This window comes from Coloeus monedula (assembly GCF_965178545.1).
Source record: "Coloeus monedula genome assembly, chromosome: 4".
Lineage (NCBI taxonomy): Eukaryota > Metazoa > Chordata > Aves > Passeriformes > Corvidae > Coloeus > Coloeus monedula.
The window spans coordinates 2,299,678-2,324,480 of record NC_138784.1 but is presented as its reverse complement, the minus strand read 5'-3'; the positions used below and the strand labels follow the sequence as shown (position 1 = coordinate 2,324,480).

The window sequence follows — 24,803 nt, the reverse complement described above, 5'->3', positions numbered from 1 at the left end:
TCTAATTAAATGGCTACCCCTCAACCAGGGCTGTGTTCAACATAAAAGACCACTACTTCCTCCAGGCACCAGTACTGGGATGACAGCTTAACATATATTTGGAGAGCAGAGCTTTACAAAAGTTGAGAGACTAACATTCACCTGTACTACTGATAATCTAAAATTCTACAACATGTAATTGCAAAGGTAAATGACTCCTATTTGAAATTGAGGGTACATAATGAGAAATTTTTTCTTATGTCCACATGATAAATGTTTGATTATGCCAAGTAAAATCAGACAGCAATCTTTTGATAGCTGAGTTTGAGACTTATTTTGTCTTCATGCAAAATCTTGGACTAATCCCTAAAAGCACTTCTTGCTACTGCAAAAACTCAAAACCTTTGGTAACATATTCAAGGCAAAAAGGGGCACACAGAAACTGTGCCTTTATCTTGTGTTCAAGACAGGTCTGCTCAGGGACACAGCTGAACACAACTGCCCTAAAGATGATCTGCCAAAATCACTAACTCAGATTTGACAGCATTGTCTCCAGACTCCCATTTGAGGGAGGGACTGGAAGCAGAATCTCCGTCAATATCAACTTTCTCATCTTGTACCTTTTGGAGCTGGCAGCTGTTTCCAGACTCCTCACGGCTTCCAAGTTAGTAGATAGTAGAAAAGTCTCCATCCCCTCCCTACATTCACAAATGTCAAGTGGCAAACACATGACCTCTAGGGAAAATCTGCACACCTTTTCTTTGGTCATGAGTATTTCTTTATCTTAGAAAAGGGCTGTAGAAAACAGCCTGTACTTAATAAGGAGGAAATGCATCATTTGTTCTGCACTTAAACATGAATAACAATTTTTTAAAGACTTGGATTTTTCAGAACATAACACCATGAATTTGACAGAACTGAGGGGAATCTGCAGTCACCAGCACCCCTCCATTTGCAGAAGCTATCATAAGTAACTGATGCCTAATTTCATAAATCTGTGTCTCATTCTGACAAACCTGCTACACTGTCCTATCAATTTCCACAATTTGGTATGTCAATTAATGAAGGATTATTATCAAAACATTAGTCCTAATTGACAGCATATATCTTAGATTTCCACCTGCAAGATGAAACTTCTATTTTCCCCTGCTTTACCTATTCATTTGCCTGAGATATGGTATACTGGACTAGGCTCAATCAGACAGTTTCAAAAAGGGAAATTATTTTCAGAATTTAAGGAGCTTAATACAGTGATGAGAAAAAAAAAATCTGTAGACTGAGAGATAGTTCAGTGCATAAGCTCAAAAATACCTGAGATCACTGTTCATCAACAGTTCACTGTTTACTGAAGCTGAAGTTCATTCCATGCAGTTAAGACTTAATTTTTTCCATTATCAATTTTTAAGATGGTGGGGATTAAAATTCTCTTTTGCAGACTATGCATTTTTCTCTTCTCAAGCCAAAAAAAAAAGCAGTGATTTATTATGTTACTCCCAAAATAACACAGCAAAATCACAAATATGCAATATATTCTATCTTATAGATGATTAATTTTCATTACATATTCTAGGTGTACAAATCTTTCCATCATTCATTCCCCCTTCAAGTAAAGAACATATCACTAACACATTAAGTCATACAACTGTTAATCTGTAATCTACTTGAAACCTTCTACATATTTAGTTTATGAACCCAATCAGTCACCTCATATCTCTGACTTCACCTTCTCCTTAGCATGTTTTTGGAACACACCTTGAATCATCTATCACCTCACCAGTTCCAGGTCTTACACAAATTAAAACCAATACTAAAGCTGGAAAAATGCCTTTCAGCTTTCTGCCACTCCTTTTTAACTGACTATCAATATGTGAATTGTTTTTTATATAAGATAGTTGGTAATGTCACAGGTTCGTTAGGCTTTTCATCCAAAGACAAGTAACCACAAATAAAGCTTTATTTCATAGCTTCAGTATGAAATTGTTCAGTGAGTTGTGTGTTCCCTGACGAATACTACCTTTAATACAGGAAGAGATAGGCATATTGTACCAAGTTAGCACATTTTGAATGGAGATTCGATAAAGGGACACATGTGTCTCCTAGACAATTGTCATTGTCAGGTAAAACAGGCCAGATGAACAGGAATCATTTAGTACAGAAAAACCTGCATCCAATCAATGAAATACCTGTAAGGATGCTTACACACCCATCGTCCCCAAGTTCAAGCAAATAATTCAAAATCTTCCCAAATATGAAATTCTGGCGTGAAATTTCTGCTTCTTCACAAAAAAAAAAACCTATTTATGGATTTATCTAATCAAGACTTTTCATGTGTTTAGTGGAATTCTCCCTGTCACCAACACTTCAGAGTTCCCTAACCAATGGGTCTGAATAATACAATTTAAATGTAATCATAAACTCACTGTATTTTCCGGTCATCCTTCAGACATCATCAATTCAAATACCAAGAGTGATGCCAAACCAGCCCAGCCACAAGGACCAATGGTTGGAAAGTCTCAAATATTTCACCCCTGAGGCACATCCTGCCACTGGACAACAATCAGGGAGCAGTCGTGCATGGGTCCTTCCCAGCTACCCCACAAACCATGGAAGTTAAGCAAAAGAAGATGTACCCATAATTGTATACCTTGAATGAACAACTATTGGCAATCTTGAGCTGTTCTAAACCACTCTTTCTGAGATTTTGCATCTATCTCATGACTCATCAGCTAAGGCAAATATTGTCAGAAACGATTTTCAACGTAATATTTGTAGCAAAGAAATAGAATGAATGATATAAATACTCTGCTGAATGTATGTATCATAAAGACCTGTTCCAATATATTCTCTTTATTTAACTGAAACCACTGTGTATCAGACCAGTGGTTTGGGCCACAATAACTACAGGAAACCACTATATGGTACAACTGTGATGTCAAATGACAGTGACTATTTTCACATTGCACCAATGTCCAGAAATACTATTCATAGACAAAGGAATGATTATTTTTCAGGCCCAAATTAGATCTTCTAGTGCAGTCTTCTGAAGAAAACCAAGCTCAGCGAGCATTCTCACCTCTTTAATAGTGCTAACAAGCCTGGTTCTCCCAGGGGAGGCCTAACAATCTTTCCTGATAGCCAACACCATCAAGTTGGTCACTTACAGGAATGGGATGGGGGTCTCTCAACTGCTAACCTAGACTGGTCCAGCAATCCTGATTTTCTAGAGAGAGGCAACGTTGCCTAAATAACTTCCTAGAGGGAGTTCATAAGCCTTGAATGAGAGCTACTGTATATGTGACACTAAATGCTGTTGGCAATTATCCAATTAATTTAAATTTATTCTGAGAACTTTTAGTCCATTAAAAAGCTGTAAAACTAGAATATGAAAATCTTAATATGCTAAATAAATGGAGGAATATTTCTAATAGAGTGAAACAGGTCTTTGAAATCTGAGTTCAAACTTGGGAACTATTAGTCCATACAGTATTTTTAAAAATATTACAAATGTCCAGAAAGAAAGGGTACCAAGTACTGTTTTGTTATCTGAGTTCCATAATACCTCTGGAAATCTTACAGCCATCTCTCTCAGTGAGGCAAAGCACTGTCCTCTTCCAGCAAACCAACATAGCTATACCCTAAAGACTCCAGGCTGAGACATGGCTGAAGGCACAAACAGAAAGCAGACATGGCTGGTCACAGGCACAGGAAGATGCACTCACATGGTTCCAAGAGGCAGTTCCCTTCCCTGGCATGGTGCAGCCAGCGACAGCCAGGGCTCCCTTGAATAATAATTACTACTATTACTATTATAATTATTATTATTATTACTTAGTCATGCAAGAGGCAAAGGGTAAAGGTAAAGGAGGAGGGAGAGGGGAAAGAGTGTAAGTAATACCAGGGAAAGATGAAATGCTGCCCCAGAAAAGACTGCTGACACTGCACTGAGTGCTGTTACTGTGCTAAAAGATGATTAAAAATGATGGGGAAAAGTCTGGAACACATGGCAGGGAGAAGGTGCTTTCTTTTAATCTGTGAGGGCTTCTAGTGCCGTGCTTCAGGAAGCAGTGCTCAAGGGCATGACAAGGCCTTGCTTTCTGTGCCTGCTCGCTGCTGTCAGGGTGCTGGGGTCTGCTCCTGGCAGGGACTTCCCCCTTGACAGAAACAATTATAGAGGAGCAAAGCCTGGCAAAACAAGCCATGCTGTGATTGATAATCTGAGTGGATTACAGGCCTTCAACAAAAGCCACGATGCTTAAATTTGACAGCTGGCAATGCTTGATGAGAGCCAATTAGTGGATATATTCACTTCAGCCAGAAGTTTCTTCTGTTTCTAGTCCAACAGCTTCCTGAATAGGAAGTGTACAGAGTGATTTCCCCCACTTCTGCCTGCTCACATGTATGCCAGTTACACTGCCAGTACAGCTAAGAACATACTATAAAAATCATGTATTTTGGCACCTTTGTGTATTAAAAGCCAGTAACTGAAAAGCTGCAAGTGACCTTCCAGACATTGGTGGTACAAGAACTTGAAAAAAGGTGACTTTACATTGACTCTACAGACCATGCAGAGGATAGGTGAGGCTGAGACTGCACTGCTTATGTAACAAGTCCACTGCAAGTGACAATAGCTCTTGAAAATCTTCACTATTCCTTGAAAAATTTCTGGCAAAGTACACTAATCCGTTTGTTCCTGTTTCAAATTGGTTAACCTGGCACTCAGAGACCACCAGAACTCAAGAGTACCTTCTGTTCTGCCCAGTTCATGAAGAAACCTCTCACACAGCACCTTCAAACTCATCTGCCTGTTTTTTAACTTTCTTATCACGCAAGTTTTCTTTCCCCACTTTTACATCTATTTGCACTCTTGCCAGTGCAAGTATGTGGGCACTGTGGTAAAGAGATCAATAAACAAAAATGGATCCAAGTGCCCTGACTCTCACCACTCATCTCGAATATTAACTTTTCTTTTTCAGCTATAAAGAAGCCAACGCCACCACACTCAGACAGCTTACATACATATTCCTAAGTTCCCTTCTGACAGTGGCTTGGGAGATGCCTCCTCTCACTGAACTCCAGACTGCTGGAACGTTTCAGAGAACAACAGGGGCTCTGTCACAAACCAGCACCACATTTAGCAATTACCTGCATTGATTGTATCCATGCCTCCTAGAGAAGAAATTCACTTGCTAATAGGGTAATCACTCTCATCAGACATGGTTTCAAATCAGGGCAGCTAAGGTAAAGCAAAGACTAACTGCACACCTCTCACAATCTGTATTATTTCATTGGGCAGGGTGGTAACTAGAACTGCCAGAAGTGTGGTCATGCTGATACAGCTCCACAGCAGTAACAGGAAAACATTTGCCTGTCAGTCTCCTTTGACCTGTTTTACATTCTCTTGTTATAAACAGAAATGACTCCAGCCAGTGGAACTTCACTTTGGAAAAGTTCACAGCAGAGGAGTGTCAGGTATCAGTGTGCAGGGTTTCCAGGGAAACAAGTAACAGTGGAAAAATATGATTTTGGGGGTGAGAAGCTACTCTGGAATCTACAATTCTTTCCTTTTTCTCATGATCCCATGAACCACATTTACTTGGGGAACCAGTCTTTGCAGTAACTTGGCCTCCTAAAGAGAGCCAGTCAAAATCTTACAGGGAAGAGGCACAAAGTAGCACAGAGAAAACAGCTTTGGTACTTGCTTGCTTAGATGAAATGTATATTAAATATTGCATAAATACTATTATTACCAGTTAATTATTAGTTATTTGACCAATTATGAGTTACTGCCAAATAATTCCTCTCCATTTGTGGGAATGTTAAATAACAGCCCCTCAAATTCATGCTGGCCCACAGAGGAAGGCACAATCTTGATGAGGATATAGAAGCAGAATGGAACAACAGGTATTAAAGATTCCTCTGAATGGCAAGCAGGCTGACTACAAAACCCACGCTTACAATAGCATGGGGCTTATCTCCCTTTATTAAAATAGGAAAGAGCTCTTTTCACTAAGTGAGCAGCAAGAGTGTCTATGGCAAGAACATGAGAGGCAGGAGATTTTTTTTTTTCTATGCCTCTAATAGATAGAAAAAAATAGTAATGATCTTAAATTGCAGTAAAGGACAGTATAGATTCCAAATAATGATAAAGACAGATAAGCCATAAAAAAGACTTCCCAGGACTGAAGGTCTCCTTCACTAGAAGTCTTTAAGAACAGATTACGGGTGTAACTGGATGAATCAACCAGGTTGCAGAGAGCTCTCTCCTGAGGCCATACTATTCATTATTTGTCATTACCAGTTTGCATGACAAAAGAAAATGCATGTTTATGAAATACATGGAGAAAGCTTAAGCTAGGTGGTTCTCTGAGTGTGCTGAAATACAGAACGAAAACTCAACATGTTCTTGAAAGACTGAGGAACTGATCTGAAAATAACTTTTATTTAGGCATAGGCAGCATAACAAAACATACGTAGTATCAATCTAACCTGAAGTCACACGACTTCAAATGAAAATTTTGAGATCCTGTCATCAATAACACTGAGTCAAGCTAGTTCCTGGTGACCTCCGCTATAATAATGATTATGAAACGTTACATAATAATACAAGTGAATATGGTGATTTACAAGCAATTAATTTGAATAATACTCCAAGCTGTCAGAAAACACTAATACTGTTCAGAGCCTCCTAAAAATTTTAACACTATTACTTCACATTTATGGCATGGCAGTGACAGAGATGCTGGTCAAGTCAGGCACCCACTGTGCTACACACTGTACAAATACAGAAAATGACAGTCTTTGCTACAAACAGCTCCCAGCAGCAATACCCAGGTGTTTAAGACTGAAAGCCCACAGCCAGGAAAACCTCATCCCGTTCAGATATGCCTTCCCTTTACCACTCAGAACTGTGGAGTAGCGCTTTGCTCTGTTACAATAAACGGAACCCGGTATTAAAACTTAGCTGGATGAGGGAAGGGATAAAAGGCAAACAGGCTCTATCCTGACAGCTGAGCAGTGGCTGTGCTGGCACAAAGCAGACCAAAGCTCCTCGGGTCCCTGTTAGCCCGTTGTGACACACGCCGGGGCCCTCTCCAGGCGTCCCCGGGTGCGCTGGCGCTCGCCGCACCACATCTGGACTTGGTTACACAACCTCCAGCTCTCTGCTCTTGCATCAGCCCGGCCCCCTCCGGAGCAGCAGCCTCCCAACCACTGCTTCTCCATGAACTACCCACGGAGACAAAGTGCCCTGGGAGGAAGTAAATTGGGACCACATTAGCTGGTGACCCTCGCCCTGCAATCGCCCTGCCTGTCTGATGATAGAGGAAATCCCTCATACAAACTGACAACCAATATGAAACAGGCAGCTCCATTTACTGGAGAGCCTGGTCAATGCTGAGCGCCTCATTAGGAAATGGGCTCTATATTGAGGCACATTCCTGCAATTCGGAGCCTAGAAACTCTAAATTAAAACAACATTGATGCCATATCCTCTTTCCAAAACACTTCTCTTCATCCAAACTTTAATGCGCATACTTAGAGAAATTAAAGAACCAAAATGTGTTTGGCTGGACTCCTTCCTTCTCTTGAGCAGCAGTGCCCTTCCTGTGTGAGTGACCAGGAACGTGACAGTGTTGGGAAAGGAGAGAGTTAGCACAAGGAATGACAGCAGAGCCCTCCAGATTCTGGATAACCCTCTCTTGATCAATCTATGTGTCTGACAGATATTTTTAAATAAATGAAAATCACAGGAAACTGACGGAAGAAGTTTTTGTTTTGTGAGACCATTGTATCTTTCTACACTCTAAGAAAGGCCAATTAACAGCAAGTCAGCCAATGGTAACCAGCAATGAAAAGACATAATCTAAATCCTATTCTGCATGCTTGGATCCATTCACACTCACTATTGCAGCATAGTCAGGAAACTGCTTTCCTAAAGCACTCGGTCAGAAGCTCTTCCCAGCTGGCAGTGAGATGCAGCAATGCTGGTACCACAGCATGCACAACCCTTCCCACAAACCACCCTCTTCCCATATTGCTCACCATTTCCGTGTGTGTCCTATGTACATGGAAATGGGAATCTTTTACTCAACTGTGTCTGACCACCAACTGAAAGAGCTGCTTTCCCACCACAAAGCCTAAGCATTTCCTAGGAATAGCATGGACTGAAACACCAAATACTTATCAGGGAGCTCAGCAGCTCTGAAACACAGATGACTGAGGTCAGGATCCCAGCTCTGAATCTGAAGGGTTGAATAACCTTTTTGGGTTCCAGAACTGCTTTTCAAAGTCTTCCAGAATATCATGATTTGTGGCATCACTTGCCTTTCTTGAATAGCTGTGCTCAATACATGTGCAAGTCTGAAAGATTTTTCATTCACAATTTCTACTGTAAATTTAAGAATTACAGCTAAACTCTTAGGAAGTTCCTGAAAGGTGACATGGTTCTGTGGAGCTGGCAAACACAGATGGACCCTTGTTCCCAAGATGCAGAAAAGAGTCCATGTAGAGAAGGCTTAAACTGAGGAAGCAGCATAGCTGTTTTGTTGGAAAATATGAGGCTGGTGACCTGTAACAACTGAAGAGGAGTGTAAGGGCCAAGTACACAGAATATTTGCAAAGCATGTAGAAAAATAAGATTCCCCTTGACTACATCGGTAATGAGGATCCTGTAAAATCTCACAGCCATCTCTTCTGACCCATCTCCTATTTCTGGAGCTGTCAAAGTTGGTGTGATTTGAATTTATTCAGAAAAAGTACCTACCAAAACTACTGGCACTGAAAAAGGAAATGGAACTTTAGATTCCCTGAAACTTACAGAGGTGGTGAGTAATACCATCCTATAATAAGCAATGAGGAGTTTTTCTATCAATGTGTTGAAAGCTGCACACAAAAAAGGATAAAAGATGACACAACCTTAAAACATAGGATAGAATTTAGGGAGGATGTGTCAAATCTCTGTTGTTCACATAAATATTTCTCAGGTATGTTTTAAATATAGTTTAGATTGTTTATATGTAAATGTTTATTCTGCCTTGGGGATTGTGGATGTACTGGAGAATACCTGTGATTTTATACTACACATGTAGCTTTTATTTATATTACTCATAGCACAGATGTGTTGAGGAGATTACTTTCTGCTTTCTTAATTTTTTTTTTTTTAAGATTAAAATCTTAAACAATCTTAAACAGTGACAAGTCTTTACAGCTAATGGCAGTTTTGGAACCAGAATCTTCAAAGGCATTATTTGAAGAATGAAATATTTGAAAAAGGACTATTGCTCCAACCTCAGATCATAACTGGTCTCACTTCATACCAAGAACAATTTCAAATTAATCTCCTTTGCAATTCTTGTTTATTTGGGAAATTAAGTATCCCACACATACACAGAAAAGCACTTCGAACTCACATCCTTAAGAGAAATGGCCATGTCTTTTTAGAAAGAGTTTATGATACTGTAAGGCTTACCAGCACTGAAAGATAAGGATAGGAACTACAACAATGTTAAAAAAAATTTCTTAACTGAAACCTACGTCATTACAGATAAGCACAATGTTAATACATTAATTAAATATACATAAATTTTCAGCAGAAAAAACTCACCCCAAAACACTACAGATTGTTCCATCTACTCACAAAAGACAATCAGAAGGAAATTGGGAAGGGCAAGAGGCATGAAAGCACCAGAATTTAAGCTTAGGACAAGACATAAGAATGAAGTTAACTGAGTGGTACCATATATTACAGCTGCTGCATCAACAATTACATGAAAAAAACAAGTACTTGACATTGCTGTGACCACTTCTGACTCCTGTTTTAGTAGATCACCTGGCTGACCAGTGACAGTAATTACAACTATTGCTCGAAAGTAAATAATAGAAGACTGTAAGCTATACTTCTTGTTCATTCTGAAGCTGGCACAAAAAACCCCCGAAGTACTGTTCTTAAATGAAACTGTAAATAATTGTTATCTTAAACAACATGGCCAATAACCTACTTGTGTTTCCTAAGGAAAAAGCACAGAAATCCCTTATCACAATGCCGACCTGTTTTTGTCTTATGTTCTTTGACAGCAACAGAAATCATCTGGTTGACAGATGAAATGTTGCCCATAAAACTTTATGAAGATGGAAATGGTGGTACTGAAGAAGTTAATACTGGATTGGCAGCAGCATATGTGCTATTACAAGGAATGTGGCAAGGGTATAACTCAGGGAAACCCACCAGAAGTGCTGAAGTGAAAAACCTACACAGATTTTTTTCAGATCCTAAATCTCTTATTGCCAGGGATGCCTTTTGCTCCCCCTGTGTTTTACTGGCAATGTACTTTTCCCATTGCATTCAGTACTGAACCATAATATTAAATGCTTCAACAGTAACACGCTTCTTCTAATTGTTATGCCAACACAGAAAGATCTTAGAAATGGGAGAGGCCAGAAATAGGAAGGCACCAATCCCCTCACAAGCATGAGACCTCCCAAAGTCTACCCTAGAAGCTGGCATTCCCATGTGGTGCTCCTGCTGCAATCAGAAATCACAGGAGAGACTGTGTGGTGTAACATTCATATTTGAGCTGTGCAGCTAGGAGAAGTTTCTTCCAAATATGCTTCTTCCCCAACAAAGCAAATACAAACCCCCAAGAGAAGTATCACTACTTTTCCCTGAATCTGTGACTGTGCCTGTAAAGGATAATAACCAACATCCTCTTTGTTCACAATTTCCTATACATTCTGCCACACACTTACTACTCAGGCAGTGCCACAAAGACACGTCCCCCAATGCTGAGTCCAGCAGCTAGTTTAAAATTGTTATTTATGCACTTTCTGTCCTAACATATGACACGATTACACATTATTAGCCCCATAGATCAAGATAATAATCTCACACCAGATTATTAACTGAATTTTTTCCTAGCCCTCCTGTACCTACCTGCTGCTTGAGCTGTTGCACAAGACGGTCTTTCTCTCGTTTCAGTGCAGCCACTTCATCCTGAGTCTTCTTCTTAGAGGATGAAAGCTCTAGCAGAGCAATATTGGCATCTTTTTCACTAATGGCAGCAAGAAGGGCTTCTTGTCTGAAAAAACCCCAAACAAATTACACTATTAGCCCGCAAAACTTAAAGGGCTCCTCTACAAAGATTTGAAGATACCATAAATGCTGTACCAGTGCGCAACTCTGAAAAGCAGTAATAAATATTTTTGTCTGGGCTATATGTCTGTTAGTGGAACAGGAAGTCAAGACCCACACACCTCCCCCTAAACAACTGTGCTGATACCAAATTGCACCTTACAGGATAAGAAAAACACATTATGTTCTTCTTCTGCACTCACCTTCTCAGTTTTTAATAACTACCATTTATTATTACTCTGGCTGAACATTTTCATCCTTTATTATGCTCTAAACATTTCCAGAACAGATTATGAGAATATAAGCACAGATACTGGACTAATCACAAGACCTGTGTTACATTTCGTTAGGTTAAACTGCCTGTTCATTAAGTATTTTAGAAAGGTGGAACGAGACATTTTTACTGAAAGCACTCAAACAATACAGTATATTCCCAGAAGGGAATGGTGACAGAGACACCATTTGTGCTACATGACAGATGTTCAATGCCTTCAAAGATGCTTCAGCTACTCTTTGACTTTCCTAGCGAGTAACCAATATACAGCAACATTCTTGAGGTGTGTAGCAAGATCTTGAGGCCCAAAGGCTCTAACAACTAGCTACAGAAAACCAACCCTGCCATACTCTTTCCCAGCAGCAGGAAACTCTTACAAATAGAATTCAGAAACATTTTATACATACGGGGAAGAAAGGAGACAAAGGTAATCACCCAGATCATAAAACAGCAGTTCTCAAATGAAGTTGAAGTCTTCATTTGGTCTGTGTTAGGGAAAACAACTATTTCTGTCCTTTTAGCTGGTGATGTGCAACAGAAATTAAAAGAAAACCTTGGCCTTATTGCGCCATAGCGTTGGCTTGTCTCACCTCTCCTCACCTTGCAAAGGAAGAATAAAATGAGATCCTAAACACATGTGGTGGTGTGAAAGATGGCATCATGCAGGAGTGATGATGAACGACAAACCTAATACTACCCATTTCTTATCTACATTTCATCTAAAAATAAAGTTGCAAATGCACTTAAAGTTTTGCTGCAGCAATCAATATAAAGAAGTTTATTATCAGGAATAATAACAACTGAAACCACTGTATCAAAAAATGTCAAAGAATCATGTATTTCAAGAGGAAAAGGTGTGTTTCAACAGACAAAATTGTTCACCATCTGACAGGAGAGTGGACTTACACAACGGATTTTCTGTGGGTGAAATTTCTCTCTGGGTTTACACAGGTGTTTCTTGTACAGTCCAAGAGAGTTAGCTTGCTTTAAAAGAACTACCAGCATATAAAAAATATCACAGATCCAGTGTAGAGAGTACTTGAATTCTGCCTAGATCATATCTAGAAAAACATTATTGCCTCCCTTTCAAAATGTAATACCATGAAGTAAGGCAAATTTTTTTAGATACTTTAGGATTATCATAAAACATTCTCAATACGTTTGTGCTATGAAGAAATACAAATATTCTGGTGACTTAATGGAGGCAAAGAGTAGAAGAAAGGAAAAGGTGCACATCAGATTCCCAGCTGTAGTGTCAAGACTGTAGGTGTGGGAACGATGGATAATGGGCATATTATTATTGCCATTTTGTTTCTGCTGCTTTTGCTTCATGGAAAAGTATCCAATTTTGGATGTCTGCCTGAAACATGAAAAATACCAACAGGGTGAAGTGACAGAACATGATCCATGACCTCTGCTTTTTTCCAGCTATCGGTATCCTGGGAAAGACAGGCTGGCTTGTAGCTCTGGTCATTTTCACTTTCTTTAGAGTAATCTGTTTTGATTATAAAGAAACACTTATTCTTTTAATAGTAAGCCCACAATCCTCGCTGATGATTCAGGAGCAGAGCCAAGAATATCTCCGTAACTCTATCTATAGAGCCATTACTCTGGTATGGAAATTGGAGGTGCCTCGAATAGCATGTAAGCCATATACCTTCTGCAATCAAATCCTTTGTTGCCCATCTCTACTTCTTAAGTGAAAACCCCAAGGCCAGGAAAATGAGATATGGATAGCAGTCCATTCCTTTTTTTTTTTTCCTGAAAAATCTTTGCCACCATGCCTTAGAAAAGAACATCCTGCTGGCTAAAACTTCAGTGCTGTGCTGTGAGGCGAGAGTGCTGGTCAAGAAGCGGGGTGAAAGCCATTGTGGTTTGCTGACTGTTTTCTGGAACTGAAACAAGGTGAAGTTTGAACAAAAGTAAGAAAAATGCCCTGTGATGTGATAAGTGCATTGCAGCTGCATTTTTTACTTCTGCAAGCTAAATGTACACTGCTCCATGTGGGAGAAGTGCAGGTGTCACTGTCAGCTCTGCTGGAAGGGACATGTCTGTAATGGCAAGTTGTTCTCAGCAGACCTTGCAACTGCCAAATGATTCTAAGACCATAAAAAGGACATACCACCACGCAAAAGACAAGGTTTCTGATTGAAGGGCAGTACAAAAGCAACTTATTTCCCTTCTTGAAAGCTTTATCCCCAGGGAAGCCAGAGGAACATGCTGTAAGACAGGTGATGTGGCAAGAAGGAGAAGAGGGGCTGCCGTGCGAATGGCGGTAGTAGCACATGAACAAACCCATCCACAGGAGTGCTGCAGTCAGTCCTAGAGCACATGAACAAACCCATCCACAGGAGTGCTGCAGTCAGTCCTAGAGCACATGAACAAACCCATCCACAGGAGTGCTGCAGTCAGTCCTACCCATCCACAGGAGTGCTGCAGTCAGTCCTACCCATCCACAGGAGTGCTGCAGTCGGTCCTAGAGCACATGAACAAACCCATCCACAGGAGTGCTGCAGTCGGTCCTAGAGCACATGAACAAACCCATCCACAGGAGTGCTGCAGTCAGTCCTAGAGCACATGAACAAACCCATCCACAGGAGTGCTGCAGTCAGTCCTAGAGCACACGAACAAACCCATCCACAGGAGAGCTGCAGTCAGTCCTAGAGCACAAGAACAAACCCATCCACAGGAGAGCTGCAGTCAGTCCTAGAGCACATGAACAAACCCATCCAGCAGGAGAGCTGCAGTCAGTCCTAGAGCACATGAACAAACCCATCCAGCAGGAGAGCTGCAGTCGGTCCTAGAGGTTCGGGCACTGCTACAGGCTCAGCTTCTTCAGCAAACTGCTTCTCCTCAGTTCACAACACTGGAGGTCCTGAAATGTTCCCATAAGTAGGCAAAACATGATGCACAACCCAAGGCTGCTGATCTTTTAAACTGCTGGCTCGGGCCAGAGTCATTGAACGGACACAGCTCACTTAAGCTAATTCAGGTATTTCAGATGCTGGTACTAGTGTAGCTGTGCCAACATCAACTCAGCAGGGGAAAACCGCCTATTTATCTCTCCATTTGAGCAGGTTCTGCAGCCTGAACTGAGCTGCACAGCAGCTCACAAGAGGTAAGCAGACTCTGAAACAGACCAAAGGAAACCTGAAATGGCAACAGTGTAAAAAAATCTACTGAAAACAGGTTCAAGATTTACTCCAAATGGGACAAAAAAATGGAGATATCTTTTTTCCTTCTACTTGCACTGAAGCCTTTCACTGAATGTGGATCATGATCAATACAGACTGAAGTGGTATCAAGATCGGTAGGTTTAATTCTTAAGAGACAATGGTGGCTTTAATCTCAAGATCAATATCAACATTATTTACTGTGTTTGCAGTCTTCAAAAAATAATGCAAAGAAAGACGGGCTTCCCTTTTTAAAATAGATGACTACAGAATAGTTACACAGGTCAGTAGAGCACAGAGGTTTGACAACACAAACCAAAAACTAGCATGCAAATGCATGTCTCCTTCAGCTCTTGAATAGAAATGTCTGCTTTGGGAAGATAACTGGGCAACAGTGTACTATTACACTACCACTAATTACTAATACTAATAGAACCAAGCTGTCTTCAAATGGGTTTCTATGGCTCTTGGTTTCAGAAGACTACATAATTCCTTCACAGCCCTTCCCTAGTAAAGGAGAAGAATCCTTTTGGTAAAACACAAGAGGAGGCGAACTTTAAAAAGCAGTTTTGTACTTTGCAGTACTGTTCCCAGGGTCATAGCACTGGAATATTTATCAGCTGTATAATTAGAAAGAATAACAGGCTGTAAACAGTGCTGAATAAATGATGCTTCAAAACATGAAAACTATACATATTCATTAAAAGAATATGTTTACATATGTCAGGGAGAACACTTACTCCATATAGAAATGTTATAAATATATTGTTCTATAAAATTTTATTTCAAATTATGAAATTTCTTCCCATCTGAAGTGTGTATGAGATAATATGAAAGCAATATTGATAGCAGCAGCAGCTTTGATTTTAACATCCTGGAGGACCTGGGATAATTCCATCAGCCCTGGCTGCATTATAGAGATCAAATCTGTTTTCATTCTGACTGGCATTAAACTAAAGCATTTCAAAGTCTGACACAAATTTCAAGAGCTCGGGTAGCTACAAGCTCACAGCAACCCGGTCAGTTCCTTCAACAGAGACTGTGTTGTGCTTCGGTGAGGGATGATTAAGCTGCCAGCGTTTTCAACCTGGCATTTTAAGATGAGCTGTAATTATGGCTGCTGTACCTTTAGTACATAAGGAAAGATTCTCCTGTGTCAGTAACTGTTTACTCATGGTAAGGCCATCAATCACCACAGAAGGACAGAGGTGCCCCTCGGACAGTCCTTGTTTCAGTTGTTTGATTTTTGTCCACTGCATTTACTCCAAGCCTACAGAAAATGCTGATAAAAGCTTTTAATGCTTTCCTATCAGAGACATTTGTCAGACTTTTCCTGGTGAATCACCATTACAGTAAGTACTGTATTATTTGCATATGAATTAAAACCCCGCCCGTGATGTGACAACAACAGAAAGAACTAGCAAGCAGAGAGATTCAGATGCAGTACTGCAGTGTTATGAGAGACAGATGGACAGCCAACAGCTTAGAACATAAAAGCATTGGGACATGGCATTCAGTAATTTCATGAGTTTAGCAGAATGACAGGGTTTGGGTGGGTCACACTCAATAAACTCTTAAAAAGTAATTAGGAGTACAACACAGCAAACCGCTGATTCAAGGGGCAGATCCCCTGGCACCAACATCGTCCTTTTCACCAGAAACCGTGTCTACCACTACAGCAGTAGTTCTGAACTCCACATTCTTTCCTTTTTTTTTTTTTTTTTGCTGGCTATAGAACATCTTCAGAAAATTAATAAACTCTGACTTGCAGTACCTCACAGGGAGGAGACAGTCCTTGCAGAGCTCTGGGTATCAGGATTTGGTTCTTAAAAGTAACCTTGAAAAAGGCAATTATACCAGTGAATGGCATTTCATGATGCTAACAGACGAGTAACCCACTTAATATGCAAGGTGCCAAATTCTGCACTGGCTATAATTTCTGCAGCATTTAAGATGCAGCTCAAAGTATCCCAAAGTGAGCAAACTTTTATCCAAAAGAAACAGTAGCAACCTCTTACTGCAAGAGAGTGGGAAAAAATTTAACTTGGCAATAGGTACTACCTGCTTTTCTTAATTACAGCTGGGAATAATCAAACCTCAGGCTGCAAATTAATTTCCAAAACACAGCCTTAAACCTTCAGTCAAAAGGGATAATACACACTCCTTCCATTCCAGTACTTGTTTCCTGAATCAGCACATCACCTTTGCCTGGCCAGCACATCAGCAGCCTTTCTCATCTCTGGTCTATGCTCTTACAGCTACCAAAACAGAAATTGAGAATTCAAGCAAACCAAATGAGATGAAAACCAGAGATTTTTTTCATCAGCAAATTGAAGCTTTCTGAATGCACACTTTTCCACTGGTCTCTTCAATGTCACTGCACACATGTGACCACAACTAGAAAACAAGGTAAAAATAGAAACTCTTTGTGAATACAGTTGTGTGGTCACAAAAGTGATGTCCCTTTAATTTTCCATTATAAGAATGGTGTGATAATAATCAATGTGAATTCCATGACACAGGAAGGATTACCACTTGTACTGTCCTTGTTTAAACAAAAGATACTGATAATAGATTTAGACTTTCCTGCACACATTTTCTCTAACATCCCAATTGTCTAGAATCCCAGAGCTCATTACTAGGATTGATAAGCAAAGCTTTTTCAAAGTCCTTTCCCTCAACATATTTGACAAAGTCACAAGTAATCCTATAAATAATTTATATTACCTTTCCCATCAATGTTTTAGCCCTTCTTGTACTTAAGCTTTCCATCTTACTTTTATCACTTTAGCACCAGAGGTAAAAATTTGCAGTTCCTAGTCCTGCTCATCTCTCAGCTCTGAGCACTCAGCATTGCAGTACAGCCCTAGACTGTGTCTGCCAGCATATATGGAAAAAAATCTAACACTTTCACAGAGAACTTTCAAGCCCACTACTGATTTCCTGAACTATTTTTGTTGATGAATAGCTCCAGTGAAAAACTGGCTGCTGCATATCACAGCTGCCAAACTGATAGTCCATGAGCCTTACCTAGGTGCCTGTGAAGAGTGGAAGTTCCCCGAGATGGCACATTTTAGAAGGAACTTTCAATCCTGGCACCTGATTCTATGGGAGATCTGTCCCTGTAAAGGGTAGAATTTTTTTAAAGACAACCTTTGTTGCTTTAGCAGCCTTCAGAGCAGAAGCTGGATGAGAGACAGCAGTACTTACAAGGCTCTTGAGTTCCCCAGGGCTGGCTTTTCTGAGCAGAAAGTCCTGAAACGGGCATTCTTTCTTCATCTGCCCTTTAACAGCAGTGCAGACAGAGCATAAACTCAAGGCATATTTTTCATCCAGGCAATACAGGCCATCAGAATTCATCCACCAGATTTTGAAAACTGTCCTTATAAGAAAGGCAGCTCAAATTTCTTTTCCTGGGACACGGTCAAGCACAGGTTGAGCTTTAGCTTAGCATATGATTTCACAATCGGCTTAAGCTGACACAAGACAGGCTCTCGTGGAAAGAGGTGGTTCTGCCTTCCCATTTTCAGGTTCCTGCCCCTGCCCTGGTGTCGGCACCACTGGCTGTTTGTCCCTGCAGCCGGGCGAGCCAGTAAAAGCCCAGCCCTGAATAAACACGAGGAGCCCAAATCTGACCGCAGGTTCCTCATCCCTGGAGGAGCTGCAGCTCTCTCCATGGCGCTGTGACAGTGTCAAACCCTTCGCTGCCACAGCCAGCACTGCCAAAACGTAAGAATGGAAGATGAATCACGGCATTCACACTGATTATAACATATCAAACAACCACAATTACTAGAGTGAAAACAATTGTCTTGATGACTTTGTGAATCTGGCCCGGGTCGAAAGACAGTAGAAAGAAATTTCAGCTTTATCAGTCAAACTTTGACAGCAATACTGCAATCTTACTGTGGCTTCTAACCATGTGAAAAACTCTAGTCATGATTTATAACACAGTTGTTTTAAGAAAAAGATCTGATCTTTATACTCAAATCAAACTAATAGAGCATCTATCTCCTTGCTAAATGACTACCATGTTATTTCTGGTTAGTGTAATTTATCTCACTTCTGCATCTGTCTCATTTCCATACCCATTCCAACAGGTGATCATTCCTCTGTATTTTATCAGCTCAGAAACCAAGGCAAAGGCATTAATTTTGTTTTGGGACCATATTCACACTATCCCTATTCTCAGTGCATTGTGGTTCCACTTCTTTTCCTCATCTTTTTGTAGCAGTGGCTACAGAATATTTATTGTTTATTTTTATTTCTTTTGGGACGTCTCATTCAGCAGGAGTTTTCACAACTGTCACTTTATTCCTACAATTTCTGCTTCCCCTAAATGTCTCCTTCTCTTGACCAATTTCTAAGGCTGCTGCCAATTCCCTTTTGGATACAGATACACAGCTTTGTAACTTTCTTAAACTTTCCCCCTTTTGCTGGGGGTGAAAAGACCTTATAGTTTTGGGTTTTTGATTTAAATAAATGCCCTGCTTCCTCTACATGAATCTCCTGAGTTCTTCTGTCCAATTAACTTGCTACATAGTAGTCTCTATTTTCCTGTTTCTTACTTTGAAATTGAAATCTTCACTCTTCTAGCATAGTTTTTTATTTAAATATAAGTTTTATCAATTTTGATCATTACAGCTGAAGTCAGTTCTGGTGATGATTTCTTCTACAGTCTTGATACTACAATCTTGAAGTCTCACACCATTACATCTTGGTGATCTAGTGATTATTAAATTAACAAGCCGGGCAGTTTCTCTGATTTTTATCCAATAAACATGTATCTCCCACAAAACCACATTTCTCCATTATTACTTACATTTAACACAGCACAATACAACCCTAGAATCCATAGCAGGATACCATCCCCTCTCTTTGTATAACTCCTTTTATGATCCTTACATTATTTTGACTCAAAGTAATGCTATGATTATACTATCTTTTTTATTTCCTCAGAACCTCCAGTATAATTAATATACAACACCATTACTTTCATTTTTAGCTTTCCTGAACAACCTGTACCCACATTCCAGCTCTGAATATTACTCTATTTCCCATTAATTGCTATTATCCCTGTGACATCCAGTTTCATGTTACATACCAGATGTGTTAAGTTACTTCATCTTGTTGTTCTTTTACAAACATCTCAATTTGCTTCCATGTGTACCATTTCAACAGATTTTCTTGTCAGAGCTATGGACTACTTTCATTATTTATTTATTGTCTATCTGACTACCAACCTAGATGTGTCTCACCTAACTTCCTACTTCTCTTGAGGGTTCTTTTGTGCATTTGTTCAAGCTTCTCTTCCAGGACCACGTTGTCTGATTTCTTAACAAAAGTATTTTCTTCAAGGACAGACCTTTTTATATTAAAGGCGCAAAGGATGTCTTAGGGCTTTGGTGGTAGTAACAACAGCAGCACTAATGCTGATCTCTATTCCATCCTAACCCTAATTACCTGTATTTCAGTCTTCTCTGGTTGCTGCTGCTGCCCAGGAGAGGGATTAAAAAAGGAGAATAAGAAATGCCAAGTGTCTGGATAAGGACAGGAATAGCAGCATCAGGGGAAAAAGAGGCTGGAAGCAGTTTCATGAAACACTGAGGCATCACTTTGCCTTCTGCTCCTGGTAGCTCCAATGACTGCTGCTTAAGTAGTGCCAAAAAAAAGTGTTTCTAAGCAAGCAGGAGTTGTTGAAAGGGTTGAGGACAGAAACGGAGCAGGTGTCAGGGGCTATGGATAAAAATTGGATATATTTAGTTCTGTAATTGCAGCAGAAGGGGCCTGAGAGGTTTCATTTAATTTCCTTTTTCAGATCCGGGTCTGAAAGCAGGTGTAGCTACTTGCAGTCTCCGAGTGCAGAAGATTTGTTTGAATGGGCACTACAGCATTTTCTGCTGAGTTCTGAAGACAACTTTCCAGAAGTTTGAAGGAACTGGCGTTCTACAGTAACAAGGGAGCATCCTACCACCTTCCTTTCTGTTTTACCTCTATCCAGTGCCTGTTCTTCACGAGAAGAAACCAGAGATGCATGCTGTAACAAGTTTAAGAGACTGAGCATGTGTACTCTGCTCCAGAACAAGCACTGTTAAGCCTGATCTAAACCATGCAAACAGACCTTTGACAACCCTTTATCAGACCCCTGCTAAACACAATGATAACACTTCTATTCAAAGCCTTTTTTCATGTACAGATCTAAAGAGTTTTATTGAAATAAAGAGAAGCTCGACCATCTCAAACTAAGCTGTCATTGCCTATTTGTAATGAGACACAAAGAACATGAACTTTAAGAAACACACAGAAAGTGAGAGAGCAAGTCATTCATATGTGAGGAAATTAGAAAAACCTCAATTTAGCACGTTCTAGCAACCAACACCTTTTCAAGTGAACAAATCCAAAGGTGTGTTTACGCTGTGGTTTAAACAAAAATCCCCCCAAAACTGCCTTATTGAAGAAACATGATCACAGATAAATTTACAGATATAACCCTTCGCATCTTAGAAAAAGTTAAAACCTCTAATTTCAAGGCTATGAAGTAGAAGAAACAGAATTAAACCAGTCTGTGTCACACAAGAAACCGGCTCTCATGAAAACCTGATAAATAGATATAGATATATAGATATAGATACAGATATATCTGAAAATCTACTATACATAAATGAAAGTTCCCCTATCTTCTTCTACGTAACATCTTGCTTATTTTGGTAAAGTTGACCTTTAACTGGTTGTACAATTGTTAAGAATTATTATATGGTATCTACTTAGTTGTTAAGATATGTGGTAAGGTTAATTTCTGGCAAAAAGATATCCTGCTGAATTTTAAGATGCTTAAATGTTATCTACTTTAGGAAAAAAAAAGAAAGTAGATTAAAAATAAAGAGGCAGGAAATAACTGCAAGGCAGGGTGAACATGCGTGACGTAGACAACTTTTAATCCTGAAACTATCCTTAAGAAATAGGTATTTTGGACATCAATTAAAAATCTGAGCATTTTCTGAAGAGTACAGACTAATGAATTTACAGGAAAATATCAGGATGCTTCACACAAAAATATTTCAAAAATACTTGAAAAACTGAAAGACCAGCACCAAAGGAAAGTACTAGATTTTTAACACCAACAACTGCTAAATGCAAAACATGTAAACAAACAGTGTCAATTGGAATAGAAACATGGCTTAGTGGGGCTGAGAGTCAGGAGCTACTCTTCACTCCTGTCATCTGTGATTCGACCAAAAGCACATCCTTTAACTACCTCTGTAAATGCAAATGCTACTATTTACTGAAGAGCACATCTGGTAACATCTGTAAGACAGTGACATTCGGAGATGAAAACAACCAGGTCTCTTTCTTTTTGTTGTTAACCATTAGCTGAAAGGAAAAAGAGGATTACCAAAAGCTTGCCCACTAAGAGATGCCTTATTTCTCCTGGGAGCACCATGACTGCTCTGAGATTCTTCATTTTTTCACACAAGAAACTACAAGGCCACAGAACTATGAAGGAAACACCTGAGCAGCAAGAGGATTCCTCAGCAGACACACGGCGGAGTGGGCAAGACAAGTGGAAGCGCCAGCCGAGAGCAAGCCTGCCTTTATGGATTTATGGCAGCCTCCCAGTTAAAGGCCCATCTGGCTGGAAAGGGGGAGGCTGGGAAGACCATGCGCCGCTTACATTTTTGCCATTCCTGCTGCGGTATGGTGTGAATAAATCACAGGGCTGAGGTCAGAACAGCCAGCCCATAAAGTGATTCATGGGCCCAGCAGCACATTCCCCCAGGACTATGTACTTTATTACAGTAAACCTCAGAACAAGATACAATTTCCTGTCTCAAGGAGCAGCCTTTAAATCAGGACACCTGGACAGCCCTGCAGCCGCTTACAGAAACAATGGGTCTGAGCCCCACCACTGCCTCTCCTCGCTGGCCCTGCTGCCTTCAACCCAAACACCACCTTCAGAGAGCCTCCTTCTGCTGCATGTTACTGTGGTGACAACACCATGCAGGCAACACACTGATACAATCCTATTCTTCAGCCACAGCTCCCCACCCAAGAAATAAATACTCTCCATATGTTGTTTTTTCACTCCGTTTTAGCTTTTAGGTCTCTTCTGCACTGTAAAAATTTGACTCAAAACATTAAGGAATTGAAAGGGAAATCATTGGTTTCTCTGTGTGCAGGCAGACCTCGCACTGGAAGGGTTTTTTATTCTTTGCAAACTGAAGAATCTGACATGCAATTTAGGTTGTAATATGGATGTTCTCACTGTGATCAAGGGCTGTGATCTGAGTTTTGGGTTTGGCATCTGGAAAGAAACTGAGGTGGTGACAGAGATGACGGTATTGTTAGACTCCGGAGAAATCTCCCTCTCAGCTAAGAGTAATGTTGCTCTTACATCACAGGTCACATTTCCAGGAGAAAGAAAAGATAACTCATTTTAAGCCACAAAACAAAGCAGCGGGTATTTTCCACTCTAAATATTCTGTGGAACCTTACTTCTCTGACCATTTCAGCCACACAGACCTTCCAGGCTGTAGAGGAGCAGCCTGTCATGGCTGGCTTGTATTCCAGCTGTCCCTCAGGTGAAGGTGAGGCATGTGCAGACTGCACTTCTGCTGTGGAAGTGCACTTCTTCTCGTTGGAAGCAACAGGACACTCTTCAAATGGAAGCTTCCCATGTTCACACAAACCAGGACAGAAGAAAAACTTGCTCTGCCTCCTTCAGATCCATAAGGGATCACCAAAAACAGAGTTTTTGGTATATTGGGTATATTTTTTGGGTATATTTTTTTTTAGTAGGTATCATTCACGAATGAGAAAAGGGAAGGGAAGCTTCCCTTCAAGCATTTATTGGCAAAAGGCAAGAATTTCCTGCAGCTTTCATGACAGTAAGTCATTCTGTACAATCACTGTAAACAGTGGAAAAAATCCTGGTAAGTTTTACTCTTCAGTTCGTTTGGATCTTAAAACTACAGCTGTAACAAGGTAACATGTCCCTGGGAAGCTGCTACATGGAAAACAGACACACCTGAAAGATATTCAGGGGACAAAAACATAAGAAAACAGCTATAGAGCAGAGGAAGTTGTGGGAAAATTTAGGTGAGAATTCATCAAATACTGTAAGTTAAGAATGCTATTCAACCAGTCAAACTAAAAAAAAAAAAATCTAGATAAGGAAAGAGGAGAAGAGGAGGATTGATAAAACAGATGAAAGTAGCAATAAACCCATCAGATTTATCCAAGATTGAATCTCCTGAAGCTATTTGTTTCACAATTACTTTTCCTACACGTGAAAACAGTTGTGTGGAAAATAACTTCTTCCACCTGCTTGTTTTATTTTGTATTATGCTACTTAAAGGATCTCCTTGACTTTTGTGGATTGTTTCAGAGCTTACAGTAGGCAGAATTAAGGCTTACTGATTTTATCCAGTCTGCTTTCCTGCACAGAATAAATATTTACATCATACCCAGTTGCTCCCAGTAATTTATTCTATGGGGCTTAGGAGAAGGATGTCCACTTGTGACTGAAAGCCATGAGGAACTGGCTGCTGTCCTTGTGAGTTTGTCACAGTGGTTAATAATTTTCCCTGCCACAGTCTTACGTCTTTCTATTTCCAACCCTTCTGCTCTTGGTTTCTGAACTGAGATCATCATCTGAGTTTTCAGATAATGATCCTTGTTTTGACTGTCTCTGCTTGAATAAAGTGTTTTAATATTACTATTATTTGATTTTCTATCTAGGACTAGGACTATACAGTGTCTTGTGACAACTGTATCAATTATCCTATAAAACAGAACTAAAATCTTCATTCTATTCATACTCATTAATCCAATTTTTATGCAGCCAAAGTCCTTCTGCTGCCAAGATCACACTTTTTTCCACAACATGGCTAAATCTTTTCCAAGTCACTTCTTTCCAAACAGTGCACAGTAGACTCCATATTGCTCTGATTTATGTGCTTGATGTTCATATGAGTAAATGAGTTTGCATTAAGAAGCAATTTAAATGGCCCCACGTCTGCTCTCACCATTAGGGAACACTACACCATTTTCTGTATCACCTGCACCATCATTTTAGACTTGCTTCCAGCTCACTGATCAAATAATTATCAGCATCAAGCCCAGCAGAAAATCTATTAAGCTCAAAAATAAAGGTCACTGTTCAGTTTTAACAGTAAAGGGAAAATGCTGACAGATAATGCTCACTTTAAGCATCTTGTCTACACAGCGTTAACAGGTAACATTAAGGGACTCC

The 24,803-nt window shown here is 40.0% G+C and overlaps 1 protein-coding gene across 4 annotated transcripts in view; it reads right to left on the bottom strand.

The window, feature by feature from the left end:
• ERC1 (ELKS/RAB6-interacting/CAST family member 1) overlaps window positions 1-24,803 on the bottom strand; it is a 284,042-nt gene that overhangs the window by 45,805 nt on the left and 213,434 nt on the right. For all 4 annotated transcript variants that reach the window (XM_082280692.1, XM_082280694.1, XM_082280695.1 and 1 more), the window contains one exon: window positions 10,907-11,051. In XM_082280692.1, coding sequence (XP_082136818.1) covers window positions 10,907-11,051 — 145 coding nt within the window. The remainder of the gene's footprint in view (window positions 1-10,906; window positions 11,052-24,803) is intronic.